We start from the raw sequence: 25966 nt of genomic DNA on the forward strand, positions 1-25966 counted from the left end.
TCACCATGCAACACAAAGATGACACTATAACACCACTTACATATCCATAACAGTCACCTACACTCAACAGAGGACAAAACTCTCACACACCTTGAGGAAACTGGTCATTGTGCACTTAAAAAGTAAACCCATTCCAGTTAAGCAGTTGAAGCTACTGGTCTCCCTGCCAATAATGCCATATAATTCCTTATTTCTTTTTAACCGCCAACACAAATAGAGGGGTGTCATAAGTTTAACATGTGTGTCTCTCTGTGGCACTTTTGCTTCCAAATGAAAGGTCTGATTTTAATGCAGATTTTTTATTTGAAAACTGTTTTAATTGGGATGGGTTTTAGCTATGTTCCATGAATGTCTGTTCTGCCATTTAAATTTCATCAGATAAATTAAGTAAAAATATTTTCTGCCAGCACTCCCTCTTGATATATACTGTGCAATACATACGAGCTACATCAAGCTACATAGTACCAAATTGTAGAGCTCAAAAAAGACACAAATGAAAGTCCATGAGAACATATGTTTATCTTTTATGGTTGACCAACAATGATGATTTTTGTCTTTTGAAGTCTCCCTCTTCAGTACACACAAAGCAGAAAAAGGGTGATCATGACTCAACTGTAAAAGATAAAGCTATCCTCTCACAGCCTTTTTGTATTTCTTTTTGAGGTCTACAGTTCACTATTAAATCAAATGATTGTGCCCTAACAGTTTAGGCATCCTATTGCAAGAGAGCTCAGTGACACCCCACCTTCTTCAGACTTGATTTAGAAATATCACCTCTGCTTATTGCTTATGTTACCTAAATTAGCTTAATATATACTAAAACATAGTCAGTAAATGTGTGTGTGTGTGTGTGTGTGTGTGTGTGTGTGTGTGTGTGTGTGTGTGTGAAATAAAGGAAGACACATAAATCAAACAAGTGACAATGGTAAAATATGATGAAAGTGTTATAGACGAACATATTCCTGAATTAACCACTATCAGCGACAACAATAACTGCACTTGGTTGCCAGTTCATAAGTGTGTAGAAAAACAGAACCACCTTTACAAATTATGAGGGAAAGAAGAGCAGAACAACTGTCTTGGTTCCACTTGTTCCCTCATGGCAGAAACGGACTACAGGAAAATTGGTTTCATCTGATTTCACCATTAGATTGTCAACAATACCATGTCTACTAGTGAAATACAAAAAGCATGAAGTAAAAGTGAAATTAAAAAGTTAAAAAAGGCCTTGACACAAAAAATTTCTAAAAGTAAAAAAATAATGTGACATATTGCCCCTTTAAGTTTAATTTAAGTCATAATTTTTTGATCCTAGCGTTCTTGCATTGATGTATCTAAGTAAATAAAATAAAAACAAAACATATCTAACAATGATAAAGTATGAAATTTAAATACAAGTAAGCTACCTGGGCAATGTAGGTAAATATCAAAACAACAATGCCAAGTTATTAATTAATTTACTCCAAAAATTTCACAATATAGACATAACTGTAAATGATGACTGCCCATTTGGGTCACTGCACTTGATATCACCTGACGTGGCACATACTGCACAGCACACAACTTGGGTTCATGGTTTAGTGAAGCACTATCATCAAACCACTGCAGAACTTAGGCCTCATAAGACAGATTAATGCATGAAACGAAATTCATATGTTAACTATTTAAAAAGATGATATAAAACAAATAGGTAACTCGATTCTTTAACAATGTTAGGCTAATAAAGCTAGATTGGTTTCATATTTTATGTAATAACTAATTATACTTCACTACCTATTTTGAGGTGTGGATGCGAGATACACACAGGACTGGAAGAGATGACACGAAACAGAAGAGGCTTATATTTTGTGTAGAGGTTTTTTAAATTTTTAATTTAAGTATTATCTAATAATAGGATTAGTTACTAATCAAAACTGGTATTGTCAATATACCCTTAAGCAATTGAAGCTGTTAAGCAAGCAGTATCTCATTTCCAGTAGAGCTTTTCTTGCTACCTGTGTGAAATGCTTCACTATAACTTTTCATAGCGCAAATAGAATAAGACATATTACCAATATTTTATTTTAAAAATCTGACTCATTCTGTATCCAGAGGTATATTCTCAAATGGATCTACAGAACTCTAAATAATAAATAAATACCACAAAGAAATTCTCTCTCTCTCTTGTGTGTGTGTGTGTGTGTGTGTGTGTGTGTGTGTGTGTGTGTGTGTGATGTGTGAGTGAGTGAGTGAGTGAGTGATTAAAACTGTGTGCCAGGCTGAGACTTGAACTTGGCACACAGTTTTAATCTGTCAGGAAGTTTCCTATTAGTGCACACTCCGCTGCAGAGTGAAAATTTCATTCTGCAGAAATGAAATGTCGTGTCATAATTTGAGCTGATGTTTACAGGGTTTATTGGCACGTGTGGAGGAACCACCAAATGACTTAGTACTGCGTGCTGCTCTTTCTGGCCTCACAACACTTGGACTGGAGAGTCCAGGAACAGGACAGTTGGTAGCTGAATGTGGTGGCATTCATAGTTTGCTTACCATCACACTCGATTCTCATTCAAGTTTTGTTCGCACTGCATCACTAAGAGCCCTTGCTGCAGTGTGCTGTGTTGCAATGAGCATACGACAGTTTGAACAGGTGAGTTAACACTAATGCCATGTGGAATTCAGCTTTGTTTTGTTTACCTGAACTCTGTATTCCATTGCAGATATTTAGACATTGTTTAAGAAAGATGAAGTGTTCAGTAATTTCAGGGAGGAAAGAAATTGTATTTACCATATGTCTCCTTGTTATTGCAAATAGCATTTGTTCATACTCACCTCATAAATCGCAGATAGGCACAACAAAAAGACTGTCACAAATAAAGCTTTCGGCCACTAAGGCCTTTGTCAACAATAGAAGACAGACACAGTGTGGTTTCAGTTGCCTGAGCTGCAGTCAAGTTTGTGAGTTGCATTTACATGAGTGCGCATGTGTGTCTGTTGTCTATTTTGACAAAGGCCTTAATGACTGAAAGCTTTATTTGTGACAGTCTTTTTGTTGTGCCTATCAACGACTCAGCATCTCTGCTACATGGTGAGTAGCAACTTTCCTATCCTGGATTTCCCATTGTTTGATTTTCACCTCATAAATCCTCTGTTAAAGCCAGTACATTGTCCTTGAGTTGTTGCACTTCTTATTCAGGGTTATTACTCTCGCACCTTTAGCCATTGTTGATGATTAGTCATAGTTTTGAGCACCTGCACAACTGATGATTTAGGTAGCAGCAGTAGTAGTAGTAGTAGTAGTAGTGGTGGTGGTGGTGGTGGTGGTGGTGGTGTTGTTTTAGATTCTGTAAAAGGATGTCTAAATTTGTAAAAGTAAATGTTGTATAAACTTAGATAGTAAGAATATGTACATACTTACTTTCACTTCTTTTCTGTTGATACTAAATGTAACTGTATCCTCATTTTGTTGACCTGCATAATATTACATGTACAATTTTTTCTGCATGATAAAACTGGACCAATACAAATCAATGCATCAGAAGTGAAACCAATGTCAAGCAAGTTGCTCAGGCAAAAATCAGTTCATAGTTTAAATGCGTGTCACAGATGCTGTAGAGTATTTATTGGCCCAGAAAAACAATAGTACAAGGGGCAATCAAATGAAAATGAGACATGTGGAAAAAGTAAGTAAACTATGTATTATTTTAAAAGCTATCATCATAACTATTAATACATTTATCCCACTGTGAGACAGGACAGTCAGTGCCTTTGTGGGGAAAATGTTTGCTGTTGCATACAGAACTGTGATTGTACCCAGGCAAGCACCTCTTCTCCAAAGTAAATCGACAATCGTGAATGTCCTCCTTCAGGTCTCCACAAATACAGAAATCTCATAGGGAGAGAGCACCACAATTACTGCACCAGTGGTACGTGGACACTTTGCATAAATTGAAATGCACCCTCAGGTCCAAATACCCAGGAATGTTGACAAACAACACCATTCTGTTGCAGGTTAATACCTGCTGCATAGCCCTTACACATCCTCCAGACAGTTCTTATGTCTCCCCATGTGATTTCCATATTTTTTTAGCCCTGAAGACAGACATTTGTGGTTTGATTGGACAAAGTAGTGCACACTCGGGTACAACTGCGGTTCCGTAAGCAACAGCAAACTTTTTTTATGAAATCACTGACCATCTGGTCTCTCAGTGGGACAAATGTATTACCAATTATGGCATTTACTTTTGAAATAATAAACAATGTACTTACTTCTTTCCATCTGTCTCATTTTCATTTGATTACTCTTTATAGCATACTGACCATAAGTGTTTCAGCAACTTAGAAATATTTTTTCAGGCAGGTGGTGTTGAAATTTTATCTGAACTGCTAGCAGATGAATCGCGCCCTATATCAGAGTTGTCTGAAGCTGTTGGAGTTTTGGCTCAAATTACTTCTCCTTGGGTAGAAGATAATCACAGTGTCCATGGTTTGGCTGAACATTTGCCATCACTAGTCAAATCCCTCACAAGTAAGTTGCTTTAACTTCTTAAGTTTCTTTCCAATAAAGTTGCTCATTGTTATTATTTTTTTTTATTCTCATGTAGTGCAACCAAATTTGCTGCCAAAACAAAGGTAATACTAATTGGCATTTATGTTAATTATTGCTAATTATTTGTGTCAATGGTTACTAAACCATCACCTGCTTTGTCTACACATTTATTTTATAAATACCCTCTTCCTGTTACACAATTCATTTAACCCAGAAATTTTATAGAACACCGTGTTACTTTTAATAGTTTTATTTACAGTTTCAGTTAGATCCTGAATGTGCACCCACGTATGAATTTTTACTTATTTCGTGTGAATGATCAGTGAGGTACTGGTATTTCATAAATTCTTGCCATAGACATTTCTTTCTGTTACTTATGAACTTCTATTATATATGAGGCATTGCATGTTTGCATGGTTTGACAGAAAACATGTAAAAATCACCTTCATGTGGTGCAATCTAGTATTACAGATGGCTTGAAAACAGATGAAAATAATTTATTATTTCACTGTCAGACTCCAAATAAACAAGCAAAAAAGTAGGCGCATTTGTGTAATACGGCGAATAATACCACAGAGAACTCTGTCAGTGAAACAAGTGATAAGTATAAATGGAAAACAGTTTCCTATAATAAGAAGGACAAACGTAAAAGTGCAACGAACAAAGAAGATGACACAAACGATTTTCTGTTAGTAGGTGATTCTATATTAAAAAATGTTATTGTGCTGGACTGCAAGGTCGATGTTCGACCTGGAATCTGATCGCATCAACTCAACAAACATTTTAAGAATGTATTGTCCACGAAAAGAAACACGGGCAAAACTGGTAACAAAACTTTAAGTACCGACGATTACAGAGGGTCTTAATCCACGTGGGCACAAACTCCATCCGCAGTAACAGTGAGGAAGAAATCGTGAATGAAACACGGAATCTGATTAGATCGGCGAAAACTGTATACCCAACATCCAGGCTGGTAATTAGTGGAATTATTCATCGAAGATCGGTAAGTGATACTTACATCAACAGGATAGATACTGGCATTAGGGAACAGTGCAATAGACTCGGTGCAGTATTCATTGACCCAAACAAATTCTTAAACTGCAAGTGTCTGGGAAAAGACGGCCTGCACTTGAATAGATTAGGCTCTGTGAACCTTAGTAAAATGTTCATAGACGTGTGTAAAGTCCTAAGAAGCAAGGGAAACTAATTCATTGTGATAGGGGTGACAAAGAAAAAATTTTCAAACTGAAAATAAAATGTTTTTGTACCAAACAAAGCATGCACGTGAAATAACTAAAAGCAAAAATTGATCTATTGATGCACTGGAATATAAATGGCTTAGGGGCAGAACCATCAAATCGCAAATTCTCAAAAATCGATGAACTAAAAATTCTGCTTTCAGAATCTGTAAATATTAAAATAATCTGTCTAAATGAACACTGGCTAACAGAAGATAGTATAAAAGTACTAAACAGTATTAATAATTTTAAGGTAGCTGCTAGCTTTTGTAGAATAAGCAAATCTCATGGAGGCTCCTGCATTCTTGTCAATTCTTCCATAAGTTATACAGTAAGAGATAGTTTTAATTATTTAAATGAAGAGAGCGTGTTTGAAAGTTGCTCTGTAGAACTGAGTGACCTGAATACACTGGTTATAGCAATCTACAGAATTCCTGGATGTGCGGTAACAAAAGTGTTTTTAACCAAATTCGAATGCCTCCTGGAAAAACTCCAGAAAGAAAGTAAGAAAAAAGTTGTTATAGCAGCAGACTTCAACTTAAATGTCTTAGTTGAAAGCAATGATTCCACAAAATTTCGTGACTTAATTCAGAAATCTGGTTTCAAGCTAAATTTTTCTGAAGGCACTAGGGAAAACAGCAGATCAGTGACCTGCATTGATAATATTATTACTAACTACAAATTTGACAGTGGAAATAAGCACAAATACTGCTTAGACTTGGGTATTTCAGATCACTCAGCTCTGTTTATTGAGCTCCCAAAAGCAAATAACCTAAAGCCTCCAGAAGTGTGTATAAAAAGGGATCTCAGTAAAAGTAAAATGGATTTATTCCGCAGTAAATTAAGTATAATAAGCTGGCCTGTAGACTACAATAGTTCAAGCTCGATGAACTATGACAAATTCTTAAATTGTTTCTTAGAGGTATTTAATGAATCATTTCCTCGTAGATATAAGCAAAAGAAAGTTAATGGTAAACTCAAATGGATTACAACAGGAATAAAGATCTCTAGTGCCAGAAAGAGAGAGCTCCACAATGAGTTAAAATCAAACAGAAATCCAGATTTTGTTATTTATGTCAAACAGTATAAAGCTGTATTTAGGAAAGTTGTAGCGGCAGCTAAAAAAATGGCAAATAATAAATTCATACGAGAACACAGAAATAAGACAAAAGCAGTGTGGTCAGTTGTTCAGTCTGAACTAGGAGCCAAAGTAAAAATTCATGAGATTTTGAAAATTAGACATGAAAATGAAATTATAGTAAACCCTGTTCAGATGTCAAGTTGTTTCAATGAATTCTTCCTAAACGTAGTAAGATCGGATGTGGATATGACATTCTATCAGGGTATCACAAATTTGGAAAACAGCCAGAACACATCTTTTAAACAATTTGATAAAATAACCCAAAGGGATGTGGAAAAGGAAATATTGTCTCTAAAAAACAAAACCTCACATGGGTGGGATGAAATAACAACATCTGTAATCAAGTATGTGTACGATATTATTTCCCAACCACTGTCAATTATTATAAATCAATCTTATGAACAGGGATGCTTTCCAGAGGTATTGAAATATGGTGAGATCAAACCTCTATTCAAGAAAGGATCGACAGAAGATATGGGGAATTACCGCCCTATCTCTCTTTTGCCGATCTTCTCTAAAGTGGTTGAGAAGATTGCAGCAAAACAAGTTAATAACTTTCTTACTGTAAATGATATAGTTTTTAAAAACCAGTTTGGATTCCAACAGGGTAATAGCACTGCGAATGCTATAAATGAGTTTATCCAAAAAATATGCTCCACATTAGATAAGGGTAGAAAGGTCACAGGTATATTCTGTGATCTGACTAAAGCTTTTGATTCAGTGAACCATGCATTACTCCTCCACAAATTACAGATGTATGGAATCAGAGACACTGCTTTAAAATGGTTTAGCTCTTACCTGTCAGGTAGGAAACAAAGAGTAATTTTAACTTCAAATGGAACCAATTATTCATCAGACTGGAAAACAGTTCCCCCAAGGTTCGATATTGGGTCCCTATCTGTTTCTTTTTTACGTAAATGACCTACCACTTGCTATTGATGTTCATTCAGTCTTATTTGCTGATGATACATCAGTTCTAATTGAAAATGAGGTATCTGAAAATATTCCAGAAAAAGCCAAAAATACTTTAGAAAAACTTGAATCTTGGTTCTATCAAAATGGACTAAAACTAAATGTAACTAAAACCAAAATGATGCAGTTTGAAGCTAAATCAGTAGAAAGGAGTGAAATAAAGATAACTTGCAATGATCAGGATATCACAGAAGCAAACCACGTGAAGTTCTTAGGCCTAAATCTTGACAAAAATTTAAATTGGAAGGTACACATAGATTACTTAGCAAATAAACTGAACAACTTATCATTTGCAATGTGTATTTTGTCAGGTGCCACAAACATGGATACCAGAAAGATAGTTTATCACTGCTACTTTGAGTCAGTTATTCGTTATGGCATAATCTTCTGGGGAAATTCAGCAAATGTCACTAGGCTCCGAGTATTACAAAAGAAAGTAATTAGAAACATGTGTGTTGCAAAAAAACGGGAATCCTGTCGACCACTGTTAAAAAATTTAAAAGTACTATCTATCCCCTCACTTTACATATACAAGATGGTGGTGTTCCTATATAGAAATCAACATACACTAGACAATTTCCATTTTGACCACAACTACAGCACTCGCCACAGAGATAACTTCAAACTTCCAACACATCGTTTAAAACTTTATGCCCAAACGCCAGAGTATATGGGGTTAAAAATTTTCAATAAAATAAAAGGCAGTAATATATTTAAAATGGAGATTGGTTCACTGAAAAGATTGCTCTTTACTCTCCTGGTGGAAAAGTGTTATTATTCTGTCGATGAATTCATTGAGGACAGCTTCACAATCTGAACACAGGGATTGTAATACATTTATTATTTTATGTACATGTGTAGCTGTAACTTAGAAATGTAAAATATAATGTAAACTTTTGTATTTCTCTTAAAAAAGTGAAAAAACTTTCTTTTGTAAACCTTGACATGTCTCCTATACATCAAATCAAATGATTTGAAAATTGTATGTAATGAGATGAATAAACCACATAACATAACATAACAGTAGATAGACTATCAAAGAAAACTCTACTGTTTTCAGAGAAATACTACTGTAGGGAAAAGGATCGTTAGTAATTGATGGTATAAGATAGCATATAAGTGCATTATTTAAAATATTCAAATATATTTGTAAACTAAAGTCTAATTTCAGAAAGTGATGCCTCCTAGCAAAAACATTTGTTAAATTGGATTAGATTGATATGAATGTCTATAGGGGCTGGAGAATATTGGGAAAGGGGGGGGGGGGGGGGGGAATTACCATAGAGGAAATTGCTGAAGTGTAAATTCATGTGTTTCAGATAATGGAATGTTATAAATTACTAAATAGGATACCATGCAGCCAAACTAAACTGGTGGCCAAAATTAAAGCAACAAATGGAAAATTTGCAAAGTTGCATTCGTTCTGCCATGTAAAGTATAAACATGATAGTAAAGTAGAAACATTGTAAATAATGCAGAACTTAAACAAATGCAACATGCATAATGGTAGACAAAAATGTTCTTCGTGTTTTCAAACTTAATGGATCTCTTCACACATTCCGACAACTAGTTAATGTGCTCATTATGGGATGTGACCACCCCTGGCAGTGACACAGGCCTGACGATGACAAGGCATGCTGTGAATGATGTCATCAGTTCCATGTTGAGGCAGTAAGAGGCAATAACCCCCATACTTCCTGCAGAGCTTCTCGAAAGTCTTGGATAGTGCTTGGTGGATGCTGACGTTATGCAACCCATCTCCCAGTGCATCCCAGACATGCTCTATGGGATTCAAATCAGGATAGTAAGCAGACCACACCATGCGTACAATATTTTCCATATCCAAAAAAACATCAACCACCCATGCTCTATAAGGTCGAATATTATCATCCATCAATACGAGGTGTGGGCGCATGGCACCTCACGGCAACTGCACATGAGGTCCCAATATCTGGTCACAGTACCTGATAGTAGTTAAACCTTGCTGATTTATGTGTACAGTTTCATGAAGAAGTGTTCAAGTGATCAGCATAATCCCTGTCCACATCATTAGAGATCCTCCTCGAGATTAGTCTCTTGCCACACTGTTTGGGTCCGGAAATCATGTTCAGCATTCCCTCCAGACGCAAATCCATCAAGAATCACTCTCCAGATCAAATCATGACTCATCTGTGAAAAGACATTGACCCACTGTTCAACCATCCAGATGTCATGTTGACGACTCCACTCTAGATGTTACCTCTGTGAAGAAGCATCAGAGATACACACACAGCAGGTCTCTGACAATAATGGACACACTGCTGAAGCCTCTGCCGAAGCCTAATGTACACCATTTGCCTCGATACAAAGTGTCCAGTGGATGATGTGAGGCTGGATACCGGTTGTCGTGCGGTACTAAGACGGTACCATTGTGCCTTTAAAACCAAATAACGATCCTCTATTTATGATGTCACATACTGCATCATCTGTAACTGTGTTGATGTGGAACTACCCGGCAAACATTACCCTGTTTTATAGTTGCCCTGACGGCATCATTGTCATGTTTGTTCATTGACCGGAATGCCATCTTCCATGAACAATGCAATCAAAGACACATCTGTTGACAGTTTATATGATTATGTTGTGAATTAGACATAGGATGGGTAAATAGCGGTTTGTGGCTCTAATTTTGACACCAGTTGATGGTGATCACAATAAGTGAAAATATAAACTACTAATATGACAGATATTACTAGAGAAGTGATAGGACTCAAGTAAACTAAAAGAGGACAGATATTACTAAACAAAAGTCAAGAGTGATTGAGGAAGTGGAGCACTGCTGCAAATTTTGATGAAATTAGCTGCAAAGAGTGTGTATATGGGTGTTACCTGCAGAGAGAGAAAATTCATACAATTTCTCTGTTACCTCAAAAATATGCTGCAAAGAGGGTTGATTACACAAATGTCTAGTGAGTTGAAACCCAAGTCAGGTTGTCCAGGACCAGAAAAAATTTTTAAATAATATTTCACTACCTAACCACCTTTGTTCAACAGTCCAGTCCAACTAAAGCTTGTTACAATTCATATTTTGTCTGCTTTGTGTAGCCTTCTCTCTCTCTCTCTCTCTCTCTCTCTCTCTCTCTCTCTTTCTTTTTTTTTACATTAACCCTTTCGTGGCTTCTAGGGCCAAGTGTGAAGGGGGTGGATGCATTGTGTGCCTTGCCGGTGGGCAATAAAGTGTGGTGCAGACCCCATGGGGCCATGGATCCAAATTGTCAACAAGGCACCGTCTAAGCTGGTGGTGGGTCCATAATGATGAGGGCTGTCTATACATCGAATGGACTGGGTCTTCTGGTCCATCTGAACTGATCATTGACTGGAAATGGACTACCTGGGGACCATTTGCAGCTGTTCATGGACTTTGTTCCCAAACAATGGTAGAATTTTTGTGGATGATAAGATGCCATGCCAGAACATTCTGGACAATTCGAGCCAATTATTTGGCCACCCACATAGATTTTCATGTTTCACATGCCTCAATTGTCAAGCATATTAACACACAGAACAGGATAGAGACAACTGAGTTGTTTACCACTAATTTGGTCCACCTTATCTTAGTCTTTTCGTGCATCAGTCTGCTACATTTCGTGTGGTATACCTACTGCTCATTTGAACATAAATTAAGTTTTTGATGTACAGTGTTTAGAAGAATGGGGGAATTTCTTGATCTCTTAAGAAAATCTCCAACACCAGTTAGCAGCTGTGAAGTCAAATTTGTTTGTAAATAATTAAATTTTATTTTCAATAGTTAGGAACTCAATTTGTTGTTTTTTATGTTTTGCCAATAATAACAGACATGTAACTAAAACTGGATAAATAATTTCAGTGAGTACCAATATTATGTTTTAGGGATGGCAACTCCAAAAGCTGATGAGCAGACCTTGCTGTTAGTAGCAGCTGCACTTGCCAATATGAGTCACCTTGAGCCAAGGTGTGTCTGGCCCCTATTGGAATATTCAACAATAGGTCACCTTCTGGCAGCAGTAAGGTCCCAAGGGCCAAATGCTCCTGTTTTCTTAAGAGAACAGACTGCTACTTTACTTGCAAATGTAGCAGCAGTCCCTGAAACAAGGCATTCATTGGCATCGCAGGGAGCTACACTTGCTCTTGTGTGTTTTCTTCAAGTACGTTCCTGCCCGTTGCAGACAGGAGCAGAAATTACAGCTGCAGAAAGATTACAACAAAAATCTGCTATTGCACTGTCCAGGTAAGTGGTACACGATGTGATTTATTAAAAAGTTCTGAAGTTTTCATATGTATGTTTAAGCAGCAAAATCTACTTTCATGAAATGTTGACTTATTAAGATACTCTATCACCATCAAGCTGGCTGATGATTACATATCCTCATAAATTTTAGAACAAGATAGTTAGTCATACCACAGTATCATGTATCATTCTGGTAGATCCAATAAATATAACTTGCCAGACCACTTATAAATGTACATTGTGGAAGTGGAGGGAAAAGTTACCACTAACCAGTTCATAATCATCCTGTAAGCAATAGGCATATCTGATTCTTATTACCTGCCAAGCTAGAAGCATCTCAAGTAACTTGCTGAGCACTAACTGAGTGAATTTGATAAAGAAGTGCCTCGAGTGCCAAGATTTCCAACACCACCATTTCTCTATCACTAATAGAATAAGAGTATGCTTAATCCATTCATCACATTCTGTAGCTTCCATCATGTAGGAAAACCTTCACGGTTGTGGAACAAATCAAAACATACATAAACAAAGAGGAGCAGCTATTAATACAGCAGCTGTGTACTGTTTTAAGGATGAACCATCACAACTTTGCCATTTACTGTTTGTGCTTATGCAGGCTAAAAATAAAACAGTAAAATTAGTTACTTTGAAGAAAAAAATGAAGAGTCCAGGATGGAATAACAATATTATGAAAAAGCCTGATTGCTAATCACTTTGAAAAAAGCTGCTGCTTGTTCAGATGATTGACTTTGTGTACAGTAGTGGAATATTGGACATTTTAGAAAATGGAAATCTGACTCGAAGTGCATGGATTGCATTGTGAGAAACAGAGAAGTCTCCATAACAACTTTTGTCATCATCATTTAAGACTGATTATGCCTTTCAGCGTTCAGTCTGGAGCATAGCCCCCCTTATACAGTTCCTCCATGATCCCCTATTCAGTGCTAACATTGGTGCCTCTTCTGATGTTAAACCTATTACTTCAAAATCATTCTTAACCGAATCCAGGTACCTTCTCCTCGGTCTGCCCCGACTCCTCCTACCCTCTACTGCTGAATCCATGAGTCTCTTGGGTAACCTTGCTTCTCCCATGCGTGTAACATGACCCCACCATCTAAGCCTGTTCGCCCTGACTGCTACATCTATAGAGTTCATTCCCAGTTTTTCTTTGATTTCCTCACTGTGCACACCCTCCTGCCATTGTTCCCATCTACTAGTACCTGCAATCATCCTAGCTACTTTCATATCCGTAACCTCAACCTTGTTGATAAGGTAACCTGAATCCACCCAGCTTTCGCTCCCATACAACAAAGTTGGTCGAAAGATTGAACGGTGCACAGATAACTTAGTCTTGGTACTGACTTCCTTCTTGCAGAAGAGAGTAGATCGTAGCTGAGTGCTCACTGCATTAGCTTTGCTACACCTCGCTTCCAGTTCTTTCACTATGTTGCCATCATGTGAGAATATGCATCCTAAGTACTTGAAACCGTCCACCTGTTCTAACTTTGTTCCTCCTATTTGGCACTCAATCTGTTTATATTTCTTTCCCACTGACATTACTTTCGTTTTGGAGATGTTAATCTTCATACCATAGTCCTTACATTTCTGATCTAGCTCTGAAATATTACTTTGCAAACTTTCAATCGAATCTGCCATCACAACTAAGTCATCTGCATATGCAAGACTGCTTATTTTGTGTTCACATATCTTAATCTCACCCAGCCAGTCTATTGTTTTCAACATATGATCCATAAATAATATGAACAACAGTGGAGACAGGTTGCAGCCTTGTCTTACCGCTGAAACTACTCTGAAGCATGAACTCAGTTTACCGTCAACTCTAACTGCTGCCTGACTATCCATGTAAAGACCTTTAATTGCTTGCAAAAGTTTGCCTCCTATTCCATAATTTTGTAGAACAGACAATAACTTCCTCCTAGGAACCCGGTCATATGCCTTTTCTAGATCTATAAAGCATAGATACAATTCCCTGTTCCACTCGTAACACTTCTTCATTATTTGCCGTAAGCTAAAGATCTGGTCCTGACAACCTCTAAGAGGCCTAAACCCACACTGATTTTCATCCAATTGGTCCTCAACTAATACTCACACTTTTCTTTCAACAATACCTGAGAAGATTTTACCCACAACGCTGATTAAAGAGATACCTCTGTAGTTGTTACAATTTTTCTGTTTCCATGTTTAAAGATTGGTGTGATTACTGCTTTTGTCCAGTCTGATGAAACCGTCCCAACTCCCAGGCCATTTCAATTATCCTGTGTAGCCATTTAAGAACTGACATTCCACTGTATTTGATGAGTTCCGACTTAATTTCATCTACCCCAGTCGCTTTATTGCACTGCAATCTATTGACCATTTTTTCCATTTCCTCAAATGTGATCCTATTTCCATCATCATTCCTATCCCATTCTACCTCGAAATCTGAAACATTACTGATCGCATTTTCTCCTACATTGAGCAACTCATCAAAATATTCCCTCCATCTGCCCAAGGCATCCACAGGATTCACCAGCAGTTTTCCTGACCTGTCCAAAATACTTGTCATTTCCTTCTTACCTCCCTTTCGAAGACTGCTAATTACATTCCAGAATGGTTTTCCAGGAGCTTGACCCATAGTCTCCAACCTGTTTCCAAAGTCTTCCCACGATTTCTTCTTGGATGCTGCAATTATCTGTTTGGCTTTGTTTCTTTCTTCAACATAACTTTCTCTGTCTACCTGGGTTCTGGTATGTAGCCATTTTTGATACGCCTTCTTTTTCCTTTTACAGGCTGCCTTGACTGTATCATTCCACCAAGCTGTTTGCTTCATCCTACTTTTACACACTACTGTTCCAAGACATTCTTTAGCCACTTCTAGCACTGTGTCCCTGTACCTTGTCCATTCCTTTTCCAATGACTGTAATTGACTACATTCAACTAACTGGTACCTTTCTGAGATCGCTGTTATGTACTTGTGCCTGATTTCCTTATCCTGAAGTTTCTCCACTCTTATCCTCCTACATATGGACCTGACCTCCTGCACTTTCGGCCTCACAATCCCAATTTCACTGCAGATTAAATAATGACCAGTGTCATCAAAGAATCCCCTGAATACACGTGTGTCCCTCACAGCCTTCCTGAATTCCTAATCTGTTATTATATAGTCAATGACAGATCTGGTTCCCCTGCCTTCCCAAGTATACCGGTGAATGTTCTTATGTTTAAAAAAGGAGTTTGTGATTACTAAGCCCATACTGGCACAGAAATCCAAGAGCTGTTTTCCGTTCCTGTTGGCCTCCATATCCTCCCCAAATTTACCCATAATCTTTTCATACCCTTCTATTCGATTTCCAATCCTGGCATTAAAATCACCCATGAGCAGAACACTGTCCTTGTCCTTTACTCTAGCAACTACATCACTGAGTGCCTCATAAAAACTATCCATCTTATCTTGATCTGTCCCTTCACAATGCAAATATACTGACACAATCCTAATTTTCTTGCTAGACACTGTCAAATCTATCCACATCAGTCGTTCGTTTACATACCTTATTGCAACTACGCTGGGTTCCATTTCTTTCCTGATGTAAAGCCCTACACCCCATTGTGCTATTCTTGCTTTGACTCCTGACAGGTAGACCTTGTATTCTCCCACTTCCTCTTCTTTCTCACCCCTTACCCGAATGTCACTAACAGCTAAAACGTCCAGCCCCATCTTACTTGCAGCCTCTGCCAGCTCTACCTTCTTCCCAGAGTAGCCCCCATTGATATTAACAGCTCCCCATCTCATTACCATTTGTTTGCCAAGTCGTATCTTAGGAGTCCCTGGTTTGTCAGTTAGAGGTGGGACTCTGTCACCTCCAAAGGTCCGAGGCATTTTGCTCTGATTGTTGCCAGCATCATATTTAAAGTACCAGGGAAGCAGGTTGCTAGCCTTACTTGCCCCGAGTCCCATTGGGTTTTACCCCTAACGGCTGAGGGACTAACCAGTGGATTTGGTAGTCTTTGCCGTATGAGCACAAAGGTGACCACGACTCAGAATATGTCAGAGATGCCCAGCCTTATTCCAAAGTAACTGGTATCCCGACTGTTGGGACCACTTACTTGGCCACTCATACGTTGCCCGTGGTTCATGAACTAGGACATGACTACAGGAACCCACACCATGAACAACTTTTGTTTAAAAAAAATCAGTATGGGGCTACATGTAAGAAAACTTTATTTCAAGAGGTGGAGGTCCTAGATTGTAGACAGTCACTGTATCCTGCAAGCCTTCTTTTGGTTGCACATACAACATGGTTGTTTTTGACTGTCTCCTGTCCACTGTCAAGGCATAAAGACCACTGCACACTTCATGCAGCAGAGAGACAGAGCAGTCACACAGCAGACCCTCTGCAGGTCAGTGCATAGCACTCACGCAACACAGCACTCTTGAGTCTGAAAGGAATTGTTCATTTTATAATTTTATTGGTGCTGTTGGTGGGTAACATGCTACAGTCAAAGAACCTCTGTTATCTGTTTCCCCTTATTTAAATTATAAACGGCATTGCTTTGTGGTCTTAATGGCTATGTTAGACATTTACTTCTATAGTTGTGAGTTAAAAGAGCAGATTTAGTGATGAAAATATTTTTTTCAAATTAAATATTTGAAAAAAGCTACATAATGGGATTCTACATATCCAGTTCCTGGACAATAGAATGGAACGTCTCACCATATAGCAGAGATGCTGAGTCGCGATAGGCACATCAAAAAGATTCATACAATTATTGCTTTCAGCCATTAAGGCCTTTGTCAGCAATAGACACACATACACACAAGCGCGCGCACACTCACGCAAATGCAACTTGCACACACGTCTGCAGTCTCAGATAGCTGAAACCACACTGGCTGAAGTTACTGTCCTTGGTACCTGTATACAAATATGTAGACACTAGAATAATTTAAACTTAATCAAAAGACTAAGTTTATCATCTGTACAGATTCCCTGAGTGCACTACAGGCTGTTGAACCAATGTACTTGATAGGAAAAAAGATCCAGTACATAAGGAATAAAGTATAATTATACTGGATATTAGAGTATGCAGGGATTCAGGGGAAAACAGAAACTAAAGTAACTATTTAGGAATAGATTCAAAAAAGTTGCTCTAAAAAGCTAAAAATATGTGTTTATCTCTTATATAAGATTATCTTCTGTGGTGAAAGTGGTGACTTTTCATTTGTGCTTTACCAATCTTTGCATGCAGTTTTATTAACCACTAGCATTTCATATACTGATATGGAAGCCTATTCTCCATATTATGTTTTTATGAGAGAAGTGTGGTGCGAGAGTCACATTCCTTTGCAGAATCTGCAGTGTCCCCTAAATTGACTGAAGGAAAAATGAGATGGTTGAAGAGTCTCAATCCCCACGTCCCCTCCTGCCTAAAAGGCAGAGGCTAATTGTCCACATCAATTACAATATGATCAAAACTTGTATTCAGTTTTTAAAGACTTTGTCGTAATTGGTCCATAAGGCCCCAACCATCCTATTTTTCATCAATCAGCCATCTGGCTGTATGTCGTTTTTCTTTTAGAATGAATTTTAATCTATAAATAGTTTATAATTTTAGACAAGTTTATTTTTCACTTTTTCGTTTTTTAAACCTACTTTTAATTCAATTCAGTTTGAGGGTGCTGAAGACTAAATTTTTAGCACCCAGAAAAAATTTCTGTCTCCAGTTCTGGAATTTTGGTATGCTGTGGTAGCAATAGCTTAACATAGTTCCGGGAAGTACTTTGTTTTCATTGTATCATGTCCCCATGCTCCACTCCATTTCCTCTTCCATTCTCCATTTCCTTTCCTATTTGTCAGCTGCAGAATATTTTACTGATTTCTGTCTCAGATATTATTTATACATACTCTATTGTTTCCACTTTTTTGTTTAATTGGGTTTGTGTCCAACCATTACATATTTTTGATGGATTTTCCATTCATATTTAAGATTGTTTCCATAGTGTTCATACAGTAATTACTAGTCTTAAGTAGAATTGGTGTAAAGTTCTTCTTCGTCTTGTTCTTCAAGAATTACAATTGTATATTGTTGTCTAATGTATTCAGACTGCTGCCTCAATTGGTCTTCATTTTCTGTAGTTATAGTATATGGCACACACACACACACACACACACACACACACACACACACACAGATTTCATAAAATTTCCTTAGGATTAAAGCATGTTATTGTTTAAAATTCCTATATTTTGAGTAGAGTTTCTCCCTGTCATCAACTAAGTCCATTGATAAACAATGACAAAAAGAATGTTATTTGGTCTGAGATGACTTAATTTGAAATTTTTACACAAGTTAACATTGGTACGAGAACTATATTGAAATTTTACATAAAGTTGTTAGCTTGATCTTGATTTTGCTGTGTCCTAAAATAATGTATACCCATAAGTTTCAAAGATATTATATTTGAAATTGCTATTTACAGGCTTTGCACCGACAAAGCTGTGGCTCAAGAGATAGTAGATCTGCAAGGGGTAACACGACTGGTGAGGCTGTGCCGGGAAGATCGTGAAAGGAATCACAGTGATGGAGTTCTTGTTGCCTGCTTGGTAATAACATCATTTCTCCTATCCCAAACATATTTAAACAAATTAGGTCTTATAGTCTTAGGCCTATTTCCTTTAGTGTCATATACACTCATCAGGTATTGTATTAGAGGCATCTACTATGCTGCATATAATACTCCTTTCTGTCTTTGTAATGAGAATGATGTATAATGGTTTCTACAAGACATCAAAAGAATTGGGGAGCCATTCCAATCCATGACCTCTTGCAACTAGTAATGAATTGGTGCCTTGTCACACTGAATGTATAATTCACCTGTTGGATGTAGTATGTGACAGGTGGGGATGGACGATGGAAAAGTAGATTCTGTAACATTTGTTGGTGAGATACAAAGATTAGCACATCAGGTGCCACAATTTCATCCTATGCATACACCCCTCACATGAGAATCCCTTCACCAGCTAACAGTATACTGTTCGCAAGGAGGACATCGCCTTTTATAGTTTCATTGTGCTCATATCCTGCCTTCAATGTGTGTCAAGAGTCAACAGTACAGGTGACCTGTGGTGATGTGAGAGACCCAGTGGTTGTTTTCTTGACCTATGTTGATGTCTTTGCTTTGTGGAGTGCAATTAAAGTAGTACACATGTGTAGCAGTGGCTTCTGTACGCCGTAGAAGGTGGTGTTTGCGGATAATGTGACAGGCCACTGGTTGTGGTTGTTGTTGTTGCTACTGTTGCTTTTGCTCAATATTGAATTTGTGAGTGATTTGCTGCAATGCAGCCTGTCTGCTGACTGCTGTCATCAATGTGTTACCTGTGGTAGTTAACTCTGGTGGGGCAGGTTCCCTGAGTTGAAGTACTCACAGTACGTCTTTGACATAGTGGCACTTGAGAAGCTCAGTGCGTGCATGAACTCTGAGGTGCGCTATCCCATGTTCTGTGTATTCAGGACATGGCCACAATCAGATCTTTTAGTATTGCACATCTTGTCGATTGTGCACTAGACTATCAGGCCAATAGCCAGTAGATGCTCTGACAACAACCCAACTGTCATAGTATTGGAGTGATCTTTCTGTGACACCATACCAATCTCTAATTCAGTTGCTCCATGGGTGTGTACAGTTAATGACCTGAAAAAGTTTCTCAGTAGGTCATAATTAAGAGACATGTTAATGCAGCTATTGCTACAGGGGAAAAAATCAAATTTAATCAGTAAAAGAAGATAAACTTGTTGCATTCCTTAACTGTAAAATCATATAACAGTGTAGGCTTCTGTAGTTGGTGTCAAAATGATTAAAATTCTTCTAACCATGTCATTGTATAAAATACTTTATATTTTAAACTATTAAACTGACATTTGGGCTGTATTACAATGTTCTTCCTCTGGGCAAGAATGGGTCTTGCCCTGAGAAAGGCTATTGTTATACAGCCGAAGTGTTGGTTTAACAGTTTAGAATAGAAAGTATTTTATACAATGACATGGTACAACATTCAGGAGCATTTTAATCATCTTGCCCAGTCATACATAATATGAAACACTGCCTATATTTTGTGTTGAAGTAACATTAGAACATACCATTTAAATTTTTAAATGCATTTATAAAATGCACAATGAAAATGCCATATATTTTGTCAAGTGTAGTTTGTGTATCGTTAAGAATGATGTTATTACATTGGCTAATTATGTTGTCTCTACATTATTGCAGCACATTATTTATAGTTTTAATTACAGCATAGTGAAAATTAAAGTTGCATTCTGTGCCAGGTGTGTGCGCACAACCACATTCATTCTCTCTCTCTCTCTCTCTCTCTCTCTCTCTCTCTCTCTCTCTCACACACACACACACACACACACACACACACACACATGGAGAGAGAGAGAGAGAGAGAGAGAGAGAGAGAGAGAGAGAGAGAGTGAGTGAGTGAGTTGAAAACTTCCTTATTTCCTGCTTATTCCATATGGTAGACTCAGTGACAAAATCACATGTAGTGTTCTTGGTATTCTGTAGCACTCTGCATGTTTCCCAGTAAATCTACCTCATTATTGTCCATTTTATGAATGCTAGTGAGGCACACTCTCTGCTAGGTACAGCTACTGTACATCATAACTGAAGACAAAAGTTATAGGAAAGAACCTCTGGTTAGCCTACAAGCAGTAATTGAAACATATCTAGTATAAACATAATTTACTTCTGGAACACAGTGACCACTGGAAAATGTGTACATAGTAAGTAAAACATATCAACTATTTCTATAACTAGCAACATATCACTGTAGCACCACCACTATTTTTTGGCGCTACTGAGTAAAATAATAATGATGCTGCCACAGCTGTTGCGAAAGGCTATGGGAGCGGGCAAGAATGAAGCAGAACAAAACACCATTACATCAGATGCAGCGATGCCACCAGTTGATTTCCACTTCACAGGCTGAGCCAGAGGCAACAACACATTAACAACAGCAAGTGGAAAGGCAGAGCAACTGTGGCATAAGCTGGATGTTTACTATACCCCCCAAGCTATGGGCCTGTTTTGACGTACGTGATTGGAAGCAGTGCTTCGGCGAAACAAGTAGACACCAAACCAGCATAAAACCCATCATTTTTACCCAAAGAGATCACAGTCTGGCAGCACTATCTACAAGGGAACGTCTATGCCTGTCAGCAGGAGACATGGTCCTGCAAGCAGACACTATGAGACTTTGCATTTACCAACTGCAGGTCTACTGCTGGCACTAAATCCACTGTGGACTTAGCACCCTCCAGCCAGTGGACTGGACTCACTACACCCACAGCCAGCTTTGTACCCAGGGAGCAGCTGTTAAAGGCTGGATGGTGGAGCTGCTCAACCAAGGCATACTAATGTAAACTTTTGTTCACAAGAGCAGACACCGTTATCAGTCATCATCTTGATGACAACCCACCACCTCAGTTCAACCCTGCTACTGTAGAGATCATTCACCCTGGGCATTTCCATTTTGGTGTCAGATTTGGGATCAAGATCTGCAGCTGGGCCAGGAACCTCGTCTAGAGCCACAACTTCCAGTGTAAACACATAGTAATGTTTAATTTTGTTTTTGTATGTGAAATGTGTCAGGTGAACTCTGACAAGTTTGAGAGTGTGTAAATATGAATGTTGGTTTTCACCTGCTTAATACAGTAAATGTGCCTTATCATGAACAAGAGGTGTGGCTTATCGTCTAGAAGTATATAGTGTATTAATGTGTAGTGATTCTGGAGGTGTAGATGAGTTTTATCAAGAAGTATTATGATAGAGTTATAATTAAGTCATTGCATTTTTGTTGTATGTACTGAATAAGAGTTTCCATGATGTCAGAGTATAAGAATTATAGGAAATATGTGCTAGTCAGTGTCATTTAATAGGGTTAATTATCCCATTGTTGATGCTCCCTGGAGGGAATGTTGCTAAGAGTAGCAGCTGAGATAGCTCAAAGTAGTAAAATCGTAGAAGTTAAGGCGAGTGACAAAGAATCATAAGCTCCAATATTGTGTGAAAATGTGGAGTCAGGATCATCTGTAGTGCCAGACAGAGTAAGTGAATGTTCAGGGTGTAGCCGGCCGGAGTGGCCGAGCAGTTCTAGGTACTACAGTCTGGAGCCGCACGACCGCTACGGTCGCAGATTCGAATCCTGCCTCGGGCATGGATGTGTGTGATGTCCTTAGGTTAGTTAGGTTTAAGTAGTTCTAAGTTCTAGGGGACTGATGATCTCTGCAGTTAAGTCCCATAGTGCTCAGAGCCATTTGGCAGGGTGTATACGACCTGGGACAACCGGGAGATACGGGAATAACACGGGAATTTTTTCATCCGGGAGAAAAGCGGGAAAAACCCAGGAATTTTTTAGAATTCTGGGAATTTTTCATTGTTTTAGTTTTCCGTTAAAGTTCTGTAATTTTGACTGGTAAGAACCGTTACTCTAACAAAGGATATTACTGTATCATGCTACTGCAGAATAATACTTCAACAATAAAACATAAACGAGAGAAAAAAAGGAAAATAACTGAAATTGTAAAGGAAATGCGCCATATACGACGAAGACACGTAGTCCTCATGCAAGCGTCTGCCAACAGCAAATATGTCAAAGGCTTTAGGAAGACTACACAGTACTTCATAACAACAAATTCCCTCTGATGAGTGTGAAGTCACAACTGTTTACATTGGATTCGTGTTAGCAATTACAAGCGGGCTCATGTGCATGCGCTGTTGAGTCGTGTTTGAGTAGTAGATTCTTCCACTTCTGGCTACAGGAATGTGGCTGTTACTGTGCAAGCAGTTGCAGCAAGCAGCTGGATGCTACCGAGAAAAGGGGGCACCAAATTCATATTCTCGAGGAAAAAAAAAAAAAAAAAACTTGTTTCACAAAGCGCCCAGCATCCAGCACACGTTCATCTATCGATCATTTGTATGATTTTTAAAAATAATGATACTAATTTACTATTTCATGGAAGCAAATCTTTTTCATCCTATCTAATCAACATCAAATGTACCAAAACGTACCTGATATTTCAGTTACAGGAGCATTAGATAAAGGGAACTACACAACTGGTATATTTCTTGATCTAACTAAAGCGTTTGATACAGTAGACCACAACATATTGTTAAATAAGTTAGATGAACTTGGAATAAGGGGACTTGTGAACAAATGGTTCCAGTCATACCTAAAAAATAGAAGACAGATAACTGAAATCTCACATATTTCAAGTTGCTCAAACTATATTGTAAAGTATACTTCAGACCCAAATTATGTAAATATAGGTGTCCCACAGGGTAGTGTCCTTGGCCCAGTACTATTCCTCATTTACATAAACGACTTCCCACAGAGCATCAAGCATGGACAAACAATATTGTTTGCAGATGACTCAAATGTTCTAATCAGTGACAAATCACCAGATGCACTAAAAGAAAAAGCCAAACAAACACTAAACAGTGTACGTGAGTGGGCATCCAATAATAAACTAACACTAAATCTTAAAAAAAAAAAAATGCTGTTAACTTCTATGTCTGCAAAAAACCACACTATAACAACTTTAAGTTAAACAATGAAACTATAGAATGTGTAGACTACACAAAATTTCTTGGTATGCATGTTGACAGTCAGTTAAAGTGGGAAGAACATATTAAAATACTTAGTAACAGAATCGCTACAGCATGCTATGCTCTGAGAATTCTGACTGCAGTTTGTGATACTACATGTGTCAGATCTGTATATTTTTCTTATATCCACTCTGTTATTACCTATGGAATAATATTTTGGGGAGTCAACAGTAAAAATATTCGAATAGTTTTCAAATTACAGAAAAGAACAATTCGTATAATAACCAAGAGTGGCAGTAGGGCTCACTGCCTTGAACATTTCCAAAAGCTGGAAATTCTAACTGTACCCTGTGAATACATTTTTCAAAGTGTTATGTATGTAAAAAAAAATATTGACTGCTATATGAAAAATTCTTTAGTACACAGCTATGAAACTAGAAACCAATACAATCTGCATCTAGAAAGGAAAAATAAAGTTAAAACTCAGCAGAGCTTGTTGTACAATGCTGTTAAATTATATAATAAATTACCCCAAAAAATAAAAGATATTGACGCAATCGGACAGTTCAAAACAAAACTAAATTTTTTTTATTAAATAAAAGTTATTACGCAGTAATGGACTATCTGAATTAAAACATGTAGTGTAATTAAAGTAGCCTGCATTGTAATACATGAGGAAATAATTATAATATGAAATCAAAATTGTACAGTACTATAAGAAAATTACAAATTACACAAGGATATAAAACTAATTTAAGATACCTCAAAAATGTGTGTAAATACAAATTTTGTGTGTATAATTGTAGGTATATTGTATTGTATATGATTTTGCTGACGAAATCCACACAATGTAAATTGTTACATGGATTAATAATGAAATCAATCAATCAATCAAACCCGTCAAATCCAGCAACTTTCACATGCTATGTCACATAAAATTGGTTGGCAGAGTGCACGTCATTTACATTAATTATAACACTATTACCGACAGGTGGCGTCTGGTACATTTGTTACATTCCGTTTGCACATACTGTATTCATTAGATCTTTTTTATATTAAAAATACTTAATTAAAATATGTAGATGTCAATGTTAAAATCTGTACTTATCAGAATTAAAAAACAGTAAAATTATCATTTTTATACGATCTAAAAAACATAGGACGATTTATATATCTATGGTGCTGGTGTGAACTTGTTTTCCTCTACGGTCTGCTTCTGTGATTCCCGCCATTTCGGTGTTGTGCCGCAAGTCCGCTCAGTCATCTGATGTCCATTGCCACGGGCAAGAGGGCCGCACAGGAGGGCCCCGTCAACGACGCCAGGTGCTGCACGTGTCTTCCGGCCTCTCCACCGTGCACCATCTCTCATCCCTCGGCCTGGATCTCCACACGCAACAGTTGTCATCTTAGTAGGTCGTCATAAATGCTAAAATAGGTGCTATGATTGAATTCGCTTTGGTCGTTGAGGATTAAATCTGGATCTTTATTTTTGTGGGTGTTTATTTCAATTTCTTCCATAATGTTAAGAAACTGTCCCTTATGAGCTCTATGCAGGATGTCTAAATTGTGTTCAATGTTCGTGACTGAATGCTTTGTCGCAGCCATATGCGCCCCAAAAGCTGTTTTGTTTTGAGAGTAGGTGTGCTCCCTGAATCTGGTTTCAAAGTTCCTATCAGTCTGCCCTATATATTGTTTACAGCAGTCATTACATTTGATCTTATATACACCTGAATCCTGAAATTTATTCCTACTATTACATATTCTATGCCGGAGCTTCAATTTTAACGTGTTATTTGTTCGGAACTCTATTTTAACTTCGGATGGCAGGAACCACAGAAGCAGACCGTAGAGGAAAAAAAGTTCACCAGCACCATAGATATATAAATCGTCCTATGTTTTTTAGATCGTATAAAAATGATAATTTTACTGTTTTTTAATTCTGCTAAGTACAGATTTTAACATTGACATCTACATATTTTAAGTATTTTTAATATAAAAAAAAAAGATCTACTGAATACAGTATGTGCAAATGGAATGTAACAAGTGTACCAGACGCCACCTGTCGGTAATAGTGTTATAATTAATATAAATGACGTGCACTCTGCCAACCAACTTTATGTAACGTAGCATGTGAAAGTTGCTGGATTTGACGGGTTACTCCTGTAACTGAAATATCAGGTACATTCTGGTTGATGTTGATTAGATAGGATGAAAAAGATTTGCTTCCGTGAAA

The 25966-nt window shown here is 37.7% G+C and overlaps 1 protein-coding gene across 1 annotated transcript in view; it reads left to right on the forward strand.

Moving 5' to 3' along the window:
* Positions 1 to 25966, forward strand: part of LOC126095609 (protein inscuteable homolog) — a 120997-nt gene that overhangs the window by 76481 nt on the left and 18550 nt on the right. Inside the window, exons 6-9 of the mRNA XM_049910378.1 lie at positions 2390 to 2629; positions 4336 to 4507; positions 11768 to 12125; positions 18601 to 18724. Of these exons, the coding sequence (XP_049766335.1) occupies positions 2390 to 2629; positions 4336 to 4507; positions 11768 to 12125; positions 18601 to 18724 (894 nt within the window). The remainder of the gene's footprint in view (positions 1 to 2389; positions 2630 to 4335; positions 4508 to 11767; positions 12126 to 18600; positions 18725 to 25966) is intronic.

The sequence above is a fragment of the Schistocerca cancellata genome, chromosome 8, assembly GCF_023864275.1.
Source record: "Schistocerca cancellata isolate TAMUIC-IGC-003103 chromosome 8, iqSchCanc2.1, whole genome shotgun sequence".
Classification (NCBI taxonomy): domain Eukaryota; kingdom Metazoa; phylum Arthropoda; class Insecta; order Orthoptera; family Acrididae; genus Schistocerca; species Schistocerca cancellata.